The sequence below is a fragment of the Carassius carassius genome, chromosome 40 (genome assembly GCF_963082965.1).
Source record: "Carassius carassius chromosome 40, fCarCar2.1, whole genome shotgun sequence".
NCBI lineage: Eukaryota > Metazoa > Chordata > Actinopteri > Cypriniformes > Cyprinidae > Carassius > Carassius carassius.
Genome location: NC_081794.1, coordinates 2,366,846 through 2,385,017, shown reverse-complemented (window position 1 = coordinate 2,385,017; position 18,172 = coordinate 2,366,846). Strand labels below are relative to the sequence as shown.

The following is an 18,172-nucleotide window of genomic DNA, read 5'->3' as shown; positions in this document are numbered from 1 at the left end:
TTATTTTTGTTTTCAAAAAATTATGTTTTCAGTCCCACATAAACTTGAATGTCACATCTTTCATCTCGTGTTTGTATACAGCATTAAATCGTCGCTCTTGGGCTTCAGTGAATAGATTCTTCCAGTCACCAGCAATTCCTGAAAGAGCAAAACAAGACCTTGAGTAACCTTGAGGGAATCCGGCACATTAAATTGCACATTAAATTTGTCCAAATGAATTCTTAGCAATGCATATTACTAATCAAAAATTAACTTTTGATATATTTACGGTAGGAAATTTACAAAATATCTTCAAGGAACATGATCTTTACATAATATCATAATGATTTCTGGCATAAAAGAAAAATCTATCATTTTGACCCATAGAATGTAGTTTTAGCTATTGCTACAAATATACCCCTGACTGCTTTAGTGCTCCAGGGTCACATCTGTGAATCAGTTCACACATGCAATACAGACTACTTTTTTATGGTGCAAGGCATGGAAGCTTCGGTTTACATTACCTGTATAATTATATTGTTTAGTTTACCTTTCCTCAGGAACTCAGATTTCTTCTGATCCATGTATTCCTCTGGAACCAGAGAGAAGTTGGACATTTTGTTTTGTTTCATGTTCTTGAAGAGGCAGTGGTCAGCGATCTTCTCCATCACATCTGGACTCAGAGATTTACCAAGAAACTTGGCAATTTTCTCCACAGATCCTTTCAGATCCTGATAAAGATTTGTATGATCACATGTTAGGAGCTAAGAAGCACTTTGCATTTCGATTTCAATATTTTACTTCACTAGCTCAACATAAGGTCAAAGACAAATGTTGCATCTCAGAACTATAGGCTTTGGTTTTGTGGCTGAACAGAAAGTCTATCATTTGTGGTGAGAAAGCTTATATATAACAAATAAAACAAGTTAATGATTCACAACTGTAAAAGTAATAAATCTTCACTGAGATTAAACATCTATATTTCATGCCTGAGTACAATAATAAAAATAATGCAACAATAAAAAAAGTAACACAAAGCCTTTCTGCATAATGCATTACACTGTAAAACCCGACAAGTTAACTTAACTCAAACCGTTTGAGTAAACAGATATCCTTAAGTTATGTTAACTCAAACCATTTGAGGAAACTGATTGCCTTAAACCGTTTAAGTTGAAAAAACGAACAGTTATGAGTACTCTGAACTTAATTCAGTTGAGTTCACTGAAAGAAGATATACATTGCAATTAAGTAATTAAGTGATAAACTGAGTGATAATTGTGAATTAGTGATGAACACCTGCTGTTAACAAACAGAATCACTGAAGAAAAGAGAAACACAAGAACTACTACAACTGACTTCAGACACAGCCTTAGATGAAATCAACTGAAATAAAATACATTAAATCTCTCAAGATCTGATTAAACAACCCCACAAACAGCATCACCAGCTCCACTTATTAATAACCAGACTGACTTTATTTCTGTCAGACGTCTACAGAAGATCTTATTGAGAATGAACTAAGGTTTAGATGTTGATTTATTGTTTCATTTGAAGTAACCATGTTAGAGATCAGTGTTTGCTTTAGTTGGGCTCTTGACCCTTTACTTCTGTCTTAGTGTTTTCTCTGGCTGTTATAACCGTGTGTTTCTAAAACACATTTGTTGTAACTCAAAAGCCCAGAAGAAATGCCATCAGGTGTTAACCTGTACCTAGGTGTAGGTTGTCATACTTTATATTGGTGATGATAATTATTCATTATTATTCACAATTATTGAGCCGTATGGAGTCTAATCTCTGATGAAGTAGGTGTAGTGTAATTTGTAGAAGTGGTTCTAGTAAAAAATGACACTAGGAGCCAGTGGTTCTGTGATAATCAGTTAATATAAAAATGACTTTCTAAACATTTTGTACACATACATTTTTCTTCTATGCCAGTAGTTGGTCAAACACAGACATTAATAATCAGAATATGAACCTCTACGATGGTGACGAAAAAAACATGCTGCAATGCATGCTGGGTACTATTGTATTACAAAACTCATCCATGGCTCCCAGCATGCTCTGCAGCATTTTTTTTTATGGTCACCATTGTTGAGGTTCATATGCTGATTATTGATGTCTGTGTGTGACTAATTGACACCATAGAAGTCCAAACTGTTTGGAAAGTTTTTGTATTATCTGATTATCACAGAACCACTGGCTCTTAGCATCCATTTACTATAATCAATCAAATTACACAACACCTATTTCATCGGAGATTAGACTCAGTACAGTTCAATAATTGATGATTATCATCACCAATATAAAGTATAACAACCTACACCTAGGTACAGGTTAGCACCTGATGGCATTTTTTCTGGGCTTTTGAGTTACAACAAATGTGTTGTAGAAACACACGGTTATAACAGCCAGAGAAAACACAAAGACTGAAGTCAAGGGTCAAGAGCCCAACTAAAGCAAACACTGATCTCTAACATGGTTACTTCAAATGAAACAATAAATCAACATCTAAACCTTAGTTCATTCTCAATAAGATCTTCTGTAGAAGTCTGACAGAAATAAAGTCAGTCTGGTTATTAATAAGTGGAGCTGGTGATGCTGTTTGTGCGGTTGTTTAATCAGATCTTGAGAGATTTCATGTATTTTATTTCAGTTGATTTCATCTAAGGCTGTGTCTGAAGTCAGTTGTAGTAGTTCTTGTGTTTCTCTTTTCTTCAGTGATTCTGTTTGTTAACAGCAGCTGTTCATCACTAATTCTCAATCAGCACTTAGTTAATCACTTAATTACTTGAATGCAAAGTTTCAAAACTTACATGGTTTAAATCAAGGCAATCTGTTTACTCAAACGGTTTGAGTTAAGTTAACTTGTCGGGTTTTACAGTGTAAAAAAGTAGTTTTAAAGCATTAATTATGCCTTGTTATGCACCTTACAATGCTTTCTCATGAATAATTGTAACTATACTTATCAATTCATTGTTACACTATGTATTTTAAATCTGGTTATAATTATTTGCGACAAGAAAAAAATGTATTACAACACAAATTATGAATAATGTTATAATACATTATACCCTTAAACAACATTTTATAATGCATTATACATAAAGGCTTTAAGTAAAGTGTTACCAAAATTGATTAATGGGGGAAAAACTGTATACAGATATTCTTATACAGCACAGGGGAAACTTCATTGCCCTGGAGCACAACTGTCTTGTTCATTAGCAAGTCCAACTACATTATTCACTGTTATTGCGAAGTTATTGAAACCTATGAACCCTGTTGCAGAAGCTGCATGTTCAGTCCTGCTTACAGCGATCATCTCCTCGTAGAAAATATACAGTATGGATTCCTTCTCTTCAGCATTAATCCAGCTTTTCACATGATCAAACCAGGAGCCGAACATGACTGTGGATAAAAGACGCTCAAAAGTCATTCCTTTACAGAACAAAGACATGTCTCGCAAAAAGCTGCATATTCCAATTTATATCTGGATTGGTGAAAACTATGCATGCTAATAAAATCTAAAATAGAGCTGAAATACTTTTTCCATCGAGGAACTTCTCCATGAACTCGTCTGGGGTTCCTGGCTTCACCAGGTATGAGGCCATTCCATAGTAGTGATACGAGGATGTGAACACGTCTTTGGGGTTACGCATGACATAAAGAACCTGAAGCACACAATAATCTGAATGCATTTAATTAACCAGCGCACATGCAGCGTGTGACTTTTTGAGTGGGATTTTACCCTGGGCTTTGTTTTGAAGTAAGACTCGTTCATCATGTGGTGATGGAAGTGAGTTGCAAAGACGCGTGGAGAAGCTCTCTGCTCCAGATTGAGCTGGATCGCCCGATGTTCCTCCAGCCATGGCACTCGGTCCCAGTTTGGCACCGTCAGCACCGGAGTCAAATCACCCTCGCTCACGATCAGAGGAACCACCTCCTGCATCCATGTTGTGCCTGTGTGTGGAGCAAAGCACAGCTTTTCACAGTGAAATATGGCTTAAAAGTGTTTCTAATCCAACAGACAGTGCATTTCTAAGACATAGCACATGCATTAAAGACTAGATAAAAAAACAGTATTTTACTGTAATTGACTGTTATGTGACATGTGAGCTGTACTTTTCAGTGTAGTTTACTTTCAAGATTTTAAAGCTAAATGTAGTCTTTTCTTACTGTTGTGTGGAGCTTTGTCACATTACAGTCAATTACAGTAAAATACAGTTTCTTTTTTTTTTTTTTTATCTAGTCTTTAATGCATGTGCCATGTCTTAGAAATGCAATTTTAAGTTAAAAGTGTTTCCAAACCAACAGACAGTGCATTTTTGAGAACCTGGCATGTGCATTTTTAAGTCGTATGACACGGACTTACAAGATGAAACAATCTTCTGCCCACTTAATAATACTCTGACCTCATTTAAACAGGTTTTATTAAACGCATAGTTCCGGTCCTTGATTCTGATTGGCTGAGCCACTTTTGAATCTGTTGTAAACAACACTACAAACACACACCTTTGTTTACTTCTGTGTGTTGCTCGGCAACCACTTTATTGGAACCTGTTTCTGAGGAACTACATTGTTTGGTGGAAGAATACTGTTTTTATTAATATCATTACACTTTATTTGCTGTTTTACGTATATGGAATAACTGTTTTATTAAAGCAATAAGCCCCATGAAGCCTTGGTTTACAGTAGATTTATAACGGCTACGGTGGTTTAAGTCACTCTGCTTTAAGTCGTGCCTAAAAACACCTCTTAGCTGTTAGACATTCACATAGCTTATTGCTTTAATAACATGCATAGCCACATTTCTACATTTCAAACATTCCACTCCAAAACTGGTTTTGTCATGAAACAAGGGTATGTGGATAGAGACTATCTAGACAGCATTTTGAAGTATAAAGATTGTCTCTCTGCATTTGTTTTAGCTTAAAAACCAACTGCGTTTTCTGCAAGCATTGGTTTTGTTAGAGTAGGTTTCAGTTATCGAGTCAACTTTCATGGTAATTATAGTTTCTTCCAGAGTACCATTTTACACTCAAATCTAGAAAGTTTATTTGATTTATTTAATAGAATTAGTTAACAAAGAACACTTGTAAAGCATTATGCGCTCATTTCAGCCATTTTATTTTTATAGTTGCATGTTAGAAAATAGTTCATTTCACAAATAGTCGCAAAGAAACTGCAAGGACCACATTTAACAAAACATACGATTTTGTAGTAGAAACTAAGACTTTTTATTTACAGTGCTGGCCTGCTGGGTAGATCACAGATCACAGACTACATAATGAAAATTGGCTTTAATAATGTAGGTTAATCACTTTAGGTAATCTATTCTGACTAATTTTTAAGATTCCGGTTTACCTAACTTGTTTGAAACTTACCGTTAAATGAACGTAAAAAATAAACCATGGTTTAGTAAAGTCACAGCCATCGGTAACTGTCTTCAATTACAATTTATAAATAATACTATATATATATATTACTATATAGGTCAAAATAGAACTTTAATCAAATATAAACATATATATATATATATAGTATTATTTATAAATTGTAATTGAAGACAGTTACCGATGGCTGTGACTTTACTAAACCATGGTTTATTTTTGTAAGGGATGTGATGTCCACGTGATTTTTATTTTATTTTGTTGTTGTTGCTGAAAAATCATAGAGAGGCTGGTTACCATTCGTGTCTGTGGTTTAAACCATGGCTAATTTCCGTGAAGGAAGATGATAACCCAGAGAGAACATTAGATGCCTCGGTGATGGTGTAATTATTTCCGACATTAAAACACGATATTAATGTCAACAGCCAAATACGAGTTGCAAGTGGTCACAAGTTTTGTTGTTGTTGTTTATTTGTTTTTGAGCAGCAGGGATGAGGTCCTCCGGGGAGATGGTGCACTACGCAATCTGCGTATTCTGCGCATATAGAGCTATGTAACTATGGTTATCATGGTATCGTAAACAGCTGCAAGGTTAACAAACTACACAAGTTACAGGTTTATGCTACTATCGGCTAACTTTTACGACGATCTGCATCAGTGGGACTCACCGGATTTGGGGTAAGTGACGATCAGGATGTCGTCTGGACGGAAAGTGAACTCCTCACAGTATTTCAGACTCTCTGGAGGATGTAAATGCGTCGGCACATACAAACCTTTATACACCGAGTACAGCTCAGCCTCTGTCATTTTCTCAAGACAAGCACTCCACAAATAAATACACACACCGCTAGAACCTCACTGCGGAACACAAGATCCAGGGGGCGTGGTTTGATCCACATCTGGGGTGGAGACCATTGATGTCTATGCGTCTACGGCTCTGCGTCACTAGGCTAACGTTACATAGTTTTGCTTCGGGTAGAACGATAAGACTACTTATATATGCATTCCACTTTCTTAAACAACCTTACACAGTTTTGATAACGTTAATAATGAACACGATGTTAATATAGCCTGCCTGTGATGAATGCCGACTGCACACACACACACACATGCTTAGTCTTGGGATTCCACAACTTCCCTTGATCATCCTCACAACTTATTGCTTGTAGCCATTTTGTCATCCTTTCCGGTTCTGTATGTTTATTAGGAAGGATGTAGAACTTCAATTCATAATTTGTTAGTTTATTGGAGGTACAGAAAACGACACAGCAACTCTTCGGCGTGATTGTCCCATGTATTGAAAATTGAATTGAAAAATTGGCGCCAAGGCAATGTTTTTCCTTGGGGGAAGGGGGAAGTCGTGGCCTGGTGGTTAGAGAATCGGACTCCCAATCGAAGGGTTGTGGGTTCGAGTCCCGGGCTGGCAGGAATTGTGGGTGGGGGGAGTGCATGTACAGTTCTCTCACCACCCTCAATACCACGACTGAGGTGCCCTTGAGCAAGGCACCGAACCCCCAACTGCTCCCCGGGCGCCGCAGCATAAAAAATGGCTGCCCACTGCTCCGGGTGTGTGTTCACAGTGTGTGTGTGTGTTCACTGCTCTGTGTGTGTGCACTTCGGATGGGTTAAATGCAGAGCACAAATTCTGAGTATGGGTCACCATACTTGGCCGAATGTCACTTCACTTCACTTCACTTCACTTTCCCCACGGGCTAAATTCACATCACGTGACGGGGCGTTCCCTGGGCGTGGTGCCGGAAGTAAATTTCCCATTCATTTCTCGGAAAAATCCGTATCTAAAGAGTTTTAGAGCATGTGTGAGGATAACCAGCTACAATGAACTCATAAGCATATAACATATCATTTCGAGTGAAAAAATTAGGAGAAAGTCCAAAAAAAGTCAAAGGTACAAGACTGTACATATTTTCATTTCGAGCGCTGGAACTACTCATCCCATAAACCACCGCGCCTCACTGACTTCGAATTCGACTGAAGCCACAACCGCGAACGAGCCTTTGAGCGACTTCCAAATCTAATGCTGTGTTCACACCGAGCGCCAACCTCCCGCTCTCTCTCGTGAGGCCAATAAGGAAGTGACTAAAACTGCAATTCATCGACTGGCCGCTTGAGGCTGGCTGCAAAAGCGGAGTCAGTCCCATAGACTCCCCATGTTAAAATGCCCAACTTTACAGCAGGAAAAAACATGTTTACAGCCTGGTTCAAAAAATGATTTTGGTCTAAATAGCTAATTTTGCCCTTCATGACAACTGTGAGGGGGGTGAATTTTTTTACAACTCATCCGTTTAAATTATATTAAGACTTAAAGTTCTGCATAATTAAGGGCGTGGCCACTTGAGTGACAGGGCGATTGCCGCTGCTGACACTGCTGGCGCGCTAGGTGGGCGTGGCTACAGCAACTAGCTCCCGCCTTTTTGCCCATTTTTGATTGTCTGGGAGAGTCGCGCGGTGACGCGCTGCCAAGATGGCGACGGCCCGCTCTACACACTTTAGGCTTCAAAAACTCTCTTCAGTAGTCTACGGGTGACGTACATCCATATTTTTATACAGTCTATGGTTCACACCAAACGCGAATAGAGCGTCGAATTCGCGTCTACCGCGTCTAGTTTGCCGCTTGACCATTTTGAGATCATTCGCGCGAGTAATTCGCTTCATTCGCGCGTGAAATAAACTTCACAACAGACGCGAATTCGCGTCATGGGGGGGCTTCTGCCAGCTGAGTTCACGGAGCATTTTCAACCGCCATTTTTATTCGGATAATTTTCAAAATATTACTGTTATTGTGTCATGAAATGTAGTTTTAAAAGTATTTCAGGCGAAAATGTAGTTGTTTTAAACTCGAATTGACGCCAAAGTTCAAATGAGTTCAAATTAACTAGACGCGCGAATGAGGCGAATTTGCGTCTTTCGCGCCGCGCTAAACGCCTCATTCGCGCAGCGAGACCTCGAGACGCGCGTAAACGCGCCCTTGCATTGACTTAACATTGAAATCATTCGCGCCAGACGCTCTATTCGCGTTTGGTGTGAATACAGCATAACGACGGCCGCCCGCGCGAACTTTTTCCTCCAGTGAATTTTATTTTATATAGTGAATGTGCATTAATAGCAATTCTTTCAGTATTAATCGTGTAAATAAATAGTGTTTTATATAGGTATTATGTATTGATTTTTATATTTATCATCGTGTATTTTATATTGTGTGCGTGTGTGAAAGTGGTTAAGGATAACTTTAGCAACATGGTGCAGTGCTTTGTACCTGACTGCAATCACCCCTCAGTAGTCAACACATGTCGTTGCCATTACACAAATGTTCAGTAAATGCACAAAAAGGTATGCCTAGGCTAAATATTGTTTTGACAGTGGCATTATAAAATGCTTGATATGACTCATACCATATGAAGGCTACAGTAGCCTAGCTAAAGTGGACAATAATTCTAACTAACGTTACCAACCTCCCTGCAAAACTTTCATGGCAGCCAAGGAGATCATGATTGCACTGATAACACAACACAGGTTTTTATTTTATTTTATTTTTTTATTAATGATCTTCAGTCTTTTCGGACCTTCGCGGGGTTTAACCAGACGGTTACACGAGCTCCTCCAATCAGATGCATCACTGTGGGATTGTGGGATTGTTCAGGATTGTGGGTAATGAAGTACTTAGCTAAGACACCGCGAATAAAAGGCATTTATCTCAAAACAAGGTTAGTGCCCCATGATTTTTGCATCAGGTAAGATAGCTTCAAGTTAGCATAGATTTATTTACAGTGGTCAGGATGGTACATAGGTGTAGTGTTGCTGGTTGCAACAGCACTGCTGGACTGCATAGTTTTAAAGCAGACTTGAAAATTAGGCGCCAGTGGTTGCATGCACTTGGCCTCGAAGACCGCGAGTTCCCGCCTAGAGCTGGATTTTACACGGGATTGCTTCTCCAATGCATTGGAGGTGGAAATGGCTTCTCCACATAGCTCATGCTGAAAAGCATCGTCGGATGACGATCTCGCTGCGGGAGTTAAGACCGCAGTATGAGTCAGCGGCTCGAATTGATTTGGCTCAGGCCCTGGCCCTGTGTCCACAGACACCTCGACATCCTCCCCTTTGGGTGACGGTGGGGGAGAAAACTCCTCTACTTCAAATGAATGCTGTGTTGCAAAGCTACTTGCATTTTAGTGACTCTGACAGCAGCTGTCAATTGATCCGTAACTGCGGGTCTCAGGTTCACGCCCCACGCACTCAGCCCCGCCCTCGGTTCGTCCCCTCTATCTCCGTTGTGCTCTGCCCACTTTTCAGCATTTTTCAAAAATTGCCAGTGGGTGGAGTCAGGCTCTGACCAGGGGTTTAGCTCCCAAATTTATTGGCCTGTGTCCTATCACCAAGATCATTAGTCCGGTGGCAGTCCGACTCAAACTTCCTCCGGCATACAGGAGGATTCATCCCGCCTTCCATGTATCAAGGATCAAACCCGTGTTTCATTCACACTTTAATCCACCGGCCCCAGTTCCCCCACTGCCACGACTCGTAGATGGGGAACCGAAATATTCGGTGAACCGTATTCTGGACTCAAGAAGGAGGGACGCGGAGTCCAGTACTTGGTGGACTGGGAAGGTTACAGTCCAAAGGAGAGAAGTTGGGAACCTGCTAGGGACTTCCTGGATCACTCCCTTTTTGATGATAACAATCGACAGGTAGGATCATCTACCTAGGGGGGAGGGTACTGTCATGGTTGGTGATCCACTGTCATCCTAGTCTTGTGTGTTTGTGGGTGTCTCTTTACGCTGATTGTTTGATGTGGACATCAGCGACAGCTGCATGTAATTTCCCCAGCCTATTTAATGCTCTGTCTTTCGTCTCATGTTTGTCAGATCATTGTTGGAGTTTCCCTGTGTTGTTTCTGATTAAGTTCTCCTCGTGTGTTTCTTCAGCTGCATTGAGTTCGTCGCGTCAGGCTGTTCCTGTTCCTATCCTGTTGTGGATTCTACACCTGATTCATCACTCAGCACTCCGGGGAATTCTTCACTCTGTCGTCACCCATCTTATCTGGTTTGCCCATCGAAGTCCTTTCATCACCACTCTCCTGCTGGCTGCAACGGGAAGACCTTTACTGTTCTCTCAATAAAGAGTTATTTTACTTTCACTTGCATCCGCGTATCTTATTCGTAAGACATGAAGATCAGCGGTGACTTGACTTGACTCTGGAAGATCAACGGTGACTTGACTTGACTTCTGAATGGCAGCAGTTACATGACGGAGCATTGCCGGGGCTTCCATTTTGTGAACAGATTCTGCTGTTGCCATCATTTTGTGCAGGCGAACTGGTGCATCTGCCATTACAGGCACAGTGTACTCCTCAGCAAAACCCACTGTGAACATAGAGCCAGCAGACAGCAAAGCATAGTGTAGTGGCCGTATGTCAACAAGCAAAAATAAATTAAACTTACAGACAACTTCTAGGCAGGTGATGTACGCAGACAAGAAATAAAATCTAATTCAAGCTGGATCCAGGGTTGTGGCTGGTTTATTTGTTCCAACTGAGCAAACAATAGAGCATCTCTCGTGCTGGTAAAAAACCATATGCCCATCACCCAGGTGCTCCAGGCCACCTCCTACTCCCTACCAATATTTACCTTTACCTGTGCCCACTACTGCCCTCAGGTGTCTAAATCAAACATTGTAGTTATTAAACTAATCAAAAATAAAGACTAAACATATAAATAAAAACAATTAACTAAACCAACAAACAAAAGAATATTACCAGAATATATATTACTAATATGAGCAAAATCATAATAGTAAACAAATTAATTAACAGAATTACCACTACTGAAAGCAAACTAATGTAGCTCCAACACACAGTCTATAAAGTCCTTCAGACTACAATTAAACCTCCCCTCAGGTAACTATGACTTTATGGACTCATTTAGTCCAAAATGAAAAATGTATTTTAATGAGACCTCATCAAATGGTACAAGAATAATTCTAGGGCAAGTGTGGGTCTTCGATGAGCGAACAATATCCAGAGGGGTAATCCAGTAAACAGAGCAAATGGGTCAAAATACGAGAAGGAGGGCAGGACAAGGAAAAGACTAGACTATGAAAACGATAAACTGACACAAGACTAACACGGAATGGCTTGGAATTGCACCTATCGCAAGGTGAGGGATATATGCAGAACAATACTCGGCAATGTGTGAGAGGAAGTCCAGTGCTTATAAAGCATGTCTGATGATTGTGCTGTGTGTGTGTGATTGGTCTCAGGTGCATGGTGTGATTGTTACCAGGTGAATGGGATTGGTGCAATGGAGCATGGGAAATGTAGTCCAGGGTGTAATGTGTAGTGTGAGAGTCTGTGTTGTGGATGATGACCTCTGGTTGTGAATAAACAGAAGTTCAATGACTGGATCATGACAGTAGCGATCGGACATGTAGGATCTAAACCATCTTAAAGCCTGCCCTTGAATACCTGTATAGTTATGTAATCGATCTATGATTATGTGTGTATGTCATGATCTATGGTGTCGAATTAAGTAAAACTAGCAATGAGATGACATTGCTAATTAATTGTAATTTTAAATGTATAAGGTTGCATAAGCTTATTACTTGGTGTCATATCCATATAAATCATTATTATGGTTTCTATGCTTAGACCTGCATCTCCTAAAATAATTTTACTACTAGACTAGGGGTGTAAATTTCGTCTAACAGTTGGTGGGGGGCAATAAACATAAATTTTCTCAAAAGCATTTTTTGAAGGGGACACAAATAATAGTGAGAATTGTACTTTTAAGGATATGTATACACAGAGGAATGGCTTACTACTATTAGTGCAGCAGAGATCGTGCCAAATAAGACAACTTCAAGCTGTTGTGCTCTAGTGATGGGTCGTTCTTGAATGATTTGTTCATTTTGAACGAATCTTTAATGTGACTCAGGAAGAACGAGTCTCTGGGATTGATTCGTTCAGTTCTGTTCCTGTTTCAGTCAATGCAGTCTTGAGCCGGAAAGAGAAGTTAATCTCATGATTCTTCGTATTTTTTGGAGTTGTTCGTTCATCATGTTACAGACCCATAAGCTTTAACCTGTGCAGTCTGAGCCAGAAAGAGACTTAAAAATAATAATAACCAACTCTTTATTACCTTTTTTACAACATTCAATGTATGGAAAATAACCATCACGACAGAAATTCACACATTTAAAAACTGTAAGAAGTAAAAGGCTACAATTTGAGATAAGAAACACAGTAACTGTAAGAGTGAACAATAATTTTGATGATGATGATGATAATGAATATGCACCCATTTGTAAGGAAGCTTGTAAATTAATTTCTCTATCCAGTGCTGTCAAGTCTTGTGTCAAAAGAACAAACGATAGGTTAAGGCCTTTTATTAAGTCTTTTTAAATTTTTTATTAAACAATACAAACATTAAGGCAGTACACTTAAAACCATAAAGACAAACATTTTTTTAAAGAATATACACAGATTTGTTGCCAGGGTAAATCATTTTATACAGTCTATGGCTAAAGACTGTATAAAAGGCTAAAGCCATAGACTATAAAAACATAGACTTAGTGTCCGTGACGTCACCCATAGGTTTCCGAAGAGCGTTTTTGAAGCCAAAAGTGGGCGGAGCGTCATCTAATAAATTGGGTAATACAAGGTTAAAAGCTTCATATGAAATCATGAGAAAAATGAGAGCATTTCTGATAAGTGAAAAGAGAAAGTTTTCATAGCTCTTCAGGAAATAGGAAAAAATCAAGTAATGTCATCAGTGTGATTTTTATTTCAAAATAAATGATTTTTGTTAAACATTAACACCATTGACAACTCCAGTGGACCTCTACTTTTATTATATATTTTAAAGTATTTATCAGCCATTTCGTTTTTTTATTCAATTCATATATTTGATAGTTGTAAAAACATGTATTTTAAATGGTTGAAAAACCATTTAACCAAGAATCAGTAAGTATATTATAGCAAGTTTTATATGTATCATGAAAATAAGATATGCAAACCTCGGTCGGAAAAACTAATTGTGATAGTTGGTGGTTTAAAATGTAAAATGTTAAAATCAACTTCAGTATGCTTAAAGTTCAAACGATGATGTTTATGATTCAATTTATGTTGGTCAGCATTTTGAGGCAGCAAGACCATGATCTTTACCAAGGACACCAAAAACCAGGAAAACCTAAACTAAAACTTATCATTTATTCCACCCAACCATTAATTCTATACTTTATGCAATAAATAAAAAGCATATTTTATGTTCTGAAGGCACATAACATAAACACTACAGTAATGATTGTTAATAATTTCCAGTGTAGTGATAGTTTTAATCATACAATTCAAATAAAACGGAAAGATCACTATCAATGAAATTATGAATAATTTATTTGTCTTTTATTTAAAAGGTCTTTAAAAGCTATTTTCAAAAAACAAAAAATTCTCTTTTAGACCTGTCTTTTGTGGTAAATGTGCACCAAAGGTTTATTAAAAGCAGATACGATTAAATGCATGTGTTTTTTCAGTCCCACATAAATTTGAATTTGACATCTTTTGTCTTGTCCTTGTATACAGCATTAAATCGCTCCTCTTGGGCTTCAGTGAAATGATTCTTCCAGTCACCAGCAATTCCTGACAGAGCAAAAAAAGACAAGAAAAGTCTCTTTGTGAACTTGGCATGACTGAATACAGTCAAATGATATTTGAGTGAAACTAAGAGATTTTTCTTATAGAATGATCTATTCCTCAAACACAGCAATCAAATAGTTATTGCCCAGCTGCTTTGAGCTGAATTATGAGATTTTTACCTTTCCTCATGAACTCAGATTTCTTCTGGTCCATGAATTCATTCGGAACCAGAGAGAAGTTGGACATTTTGTTTTGTTTCATGTTCTTGAAGACGCAGTGGTCAGCGATCTTCTCCATCACATCTGGACTCAGAGATTTACCAAGAAACTTGGCAATTTTCTCCACAGATCCTTTCAGATCCTGATAAAGATTTGTATGATCACATGTTAAAAACCATGAAGAACTTTATGTGGATTTAAATATTTTATAGCACCAAAAAAAAAAAAAAACTGTGATTCATCCCAAATTTACATTTATCGTTACAAAACTAAACATACATGGGAACACGCGGCCTCCTTGTTTGTTCATTTGAAATGCTCTTTGAGAAATGAGAAAGGGACGTTCTGCTGGAGGACTTAAGAGGACTTTGGACATCTCTTTGGACAAGTTCAATACAAGGACATGAGTAAGCGTTCATTGCACCAGAGAGACCTTGAAAAGGGCCTTGGACTGCTTGCCAAAGTTACAACACGCTGTCATCATGAGATAACCTGTTACTGAGTAACACACTGATGAGTGACTGATTGTTTCTAGAAGAGCTGCTGATAGCTTTGACTGAAACCTTTACACTTCAATGAATAGGTTTAATTTGCCTTCGCATTGGTGAGTCTGAACCACAAAACCAGTCATAAGTGTCAATTATGATACTGAGATTTGTACATGAAAAGCTGAATAAAAAAGCTTTCCATTGATGTATGGTTTGTTAGGATAGAACAATATTTGGCTGAGATACAACTATTTGAAAATCTGGAATCTGAGGGTGCAAATCAGAATACGGAGAAAATCACCTTTAAAGTTGTTCTTAGCAATGCACATTACTAATCAAAAATTGAGTTTTAATATATTTGCAGTTGGACATTTACAAAATATCTTCATGGAACATGATCTTTACTTAATATCCTAATGATTTTTGGCATAAAAGAATAATCTATAATTTTGGTTTAAGCCTGCTTTTGTGCTCCAGGGTTACATTTGTAGGTTAATATAAAATTAAACCAATTCTACTGATTGCATAAACTGCATACTGAGTCTTTGACATTTCACAGAGAAATCTTTTGACCAAGTAGTAAGTATCTTTTAAAATATAATTTTTAACAAGAGTAAAGCCAAATCAATTTACCCTGATGTTTTTGAAAGATTAAAGAAACCCATAAACCAATAAAAAACAAAGTGATAAATGCAAGCTTACTGCGATCATCTCCTCATAGAAAATATGAAGTATGGACTCCTTCTCTTCAGCATTAATCCAGCCTTTGACATGATCAAACCAGGAGCCGAACATGACTGTGGATAACAGACATCATGCTTAAGTCAATTTGACAAAATAATGACTACATCACTAAACAAATTGGAAAAATTCGGTCCATATGCAAAAAAACAAAACTAAGTCCAAACTTAACAGTAGCCTACAATTATTCTACATGCAAATTTTGCATTTTTTTATAACACCTTTCAAATGTATTATATGTCCACATGCATTATACACAACAAATAAAGTTTTTCTGCAAATGTAAACACTGAAAAAAAGCTGTTTTATCATTTAAGATACTCATACAATTAACATATTTAGCCTGTAGTTTGGAAATAGAGCTGAAATACTTTTTCCATCGAGGAACTTCTCCATGAACTCGTCTGGGGTTCCTGGCTTCACCAGGTATGAGGCCATTCCATAGTAGTGATACGAGGATGTGAACACGTCTTTGGGGTTACGCATGACATAAAGAACCTGAAGCACACAATAATCTGAATGCATTTAATTAACCAGCGCACATGCAGCGTGTGACTTATTGAGTTTTTACCCTGGGCTTTGTTTTGAAGTAAGACTCGTTCATCATGTGGTGATGGAAGTGAGTTGCAAAGACGCGTGGAGAAGCTCTCTGCTCCAGATTGAGCTGGATCGCCCGATGTTCCTCCAGCCATGGCACTCGGTCCCAGTTTGGCACCGTCAGCACCGGAGTCAAATCACCCTCGCTCACGATCAGAGGAACCACCTCCTGCATCCATGTTGTGCCTGTGTGTGGAGCAAAGCACAGCTTTTCACAGTGAAATATGGCTTAAAAGTGTTTCTAATCCAACAGACAGTGCATTTCTAAGACATAGCACATGCATAAAAAACTAGAGATTTAAAAGAATTAAAATAAAAAACTGTATTTTACTGTAATTGACTGTTATGTGATGTAGCTCCACACAACAGAAAAAAGAACTACATTTAGCTTCAAATCTTGTAAGTAAACTAAAAAAAAGGACACTTTATCAAACCTTTAAAAACAGTACTTAGTATAAAGTATATTATGGAAATAATATACTCCAAAAGAACATACTGTAATTAAATTTATTTTTTTTAGACACTTAAATGCAAGTTATTAACCATTAATACATGGAAATATATTATAGCCTAGTTTAAATGAATAATAAATATGATTAGTTGAACTTAAGATTGATTACTTTGAGATGGATATACTTATTTATATGTAATTACTGCACAATACACTGACAAGCGTTTATGATAAACTAAATATACTTTAATGTAATTTCTATTGAAACTTGTACGTCATGTACAGTATTTAAATGTATTTCTAGCTACACATTTGTAATGATGAAGTTGCAATTTACTACATTTAAAATATATGAAGTTCAGTTGTAATTAGTGCTATCAAACGATTAACCGTGATTAAATGCATAACAATTAAGTTCTTGTTTGCATAATATGTGCACTGTGTTTATTTATTATGTATATAAATATATAAATGCTCACACATTCATCTATATATTCTATTTATTTAGAATATAAATTAGCTATATGAATATATAGACATGTAAATATTTTCTAAATATATAGTCTATTGTATGTGTGTGTGTGTATATACATAATACATATACACAGTACACATGCATATGCTATGCAAACAAAAACTTATATTTTGTATGCGATAATCGTTTTACAGCACCATTTGTAATAAATGAAACACTAAATCTAAAATGATAATCACGTACTTTGTCTTTCTGTGCTTATTTGGTATGCTAGCCAACACATCAAACCAAGAGAAAACACAACAAATAATTAAAACCTGAGTTATACATTATGTAATTATGTACATTCTTAAGAGTGTTAAGAAAAGGTCTTTAAAGCAGCTACTTAAGTGCACTTTTATTTAATTCATATTAGCTAAACGTGCACATGCAATACAATTAAACACTTTTTTACAATAGCAGACTTAACTGCAATTTATGAAGTGACCTTATGTGTTCAATACGGACATTTTTACAATAATCTGCATCAGTGGGACTCACCGGATTTGGGGTAAGTGACGATCAGGATGTCGTCTGGACGGAAAGTGAACTCATCGCAGTATTTCAGGCTCTCTGGAGGATGTAAATGCGTCGGCACGTACACACCTTTATACACCGAGTACAGCTCAGCCTCCGTCATTTTCTCAAGACAAGCACTCCACAAATAAACGGCGAGCTTAAACTCGCAGCTGCTGTAGAGTCTCTAATACCGCGAGAACTCGGAATATATAGTTCTGCTTCTCGCGCAGGACCTTCGTGTGCAATCACAAACTCTTACGCAACTGTTCGGCAAGTTGTAAAGTAAAAAAAGAAAAAAAAAGAATGTCTAATCATTTGTATCAACTTGTGCAATAAGGTCAGATAAGATAGATAAAGATAATTATTCCCGCGCTGTAGTGTGCACACAGTTGTTTTCTTAAATGAATTCGCTGCAAAACTCATCTATAAATCAAATTAATCTCAGTTTAGTCACAGACAAATGTTTCTTGGGCAGCATATTATGATGATTTCTGAAGGATCATGTGACACTGGAGTAATGATGCTGCAAATTCAGTTTTGATCACATCAGTAAATTACATTTTACAATGTATTCACAGAGAAAACAGCTATTTTAAATTGCAATCATATTTCATTACATTTACTTTATTTCTGA

At 37.6% G+C, this 18,172-nt stretch overlaps 2 protein-coding genes across 2 annotated transcripts; both read right to left on the bottom strand.

The window, feature by feature from the left end:
- Nucleotides 1–6,200, bottom strand: LOC132122575 (sulfotransferase 2B1-like). The gene is made up of 6 exons (XM_059532952.1): nucleotides 6,035–6,200; nucleotides 3,725–3,936; nucleotides 3,521–3,647; nucleotides 3,290–3,384; nucleotides 530–710; nucleotides 1–138 (listed from the first exon to the last, which is right to left on the bottom strand). The coding sequence occupies exons 1-6, from the start codon at nucleotides 6,171–6,173 to the stop codon at nucleotides 29–31; spliced, it is 864 nt and encodes a 287-aa protein (XP_059388935.1). The 5' UTR covers nucleotides 6,174–6,200; the 3' UTR covers nucleotides 1–28.
- Nucleotides 6,201–13,755: 7,555 nt separating this feature from the next.
- Nucleotides 13,756–17,750, bottom strand: sult2st2 (sulfotransferase family 2, cytosolic sulfotransferase 2). The gene is made up of 6 exons (XM_059531683.1): nucleotides 17,521–17,750; nucleotides 16,029–16,240; nucleotides 15,829–15,955; nucleotides 15,419–15,513; nucleotides 14,190–14,370; nucleotides 13,756–14,013 (listed from the first exon to the last, which is right to left on the bottom strand). Exons 1-6 carry the CDS (start codon nucleotides 17,657–17,659, stop codon nucleotides 13,904–13,906), a joined length of 864 nt encoding a protein of 287 aa, XP_059387666.1. The 5' UTR covers nucleotides 17,660–17,750; the 3' UTR covers nucleotides 13,756–13,903.
- Nucleotides 17,751–18,172: the final 422 nt, after the last annotated feature.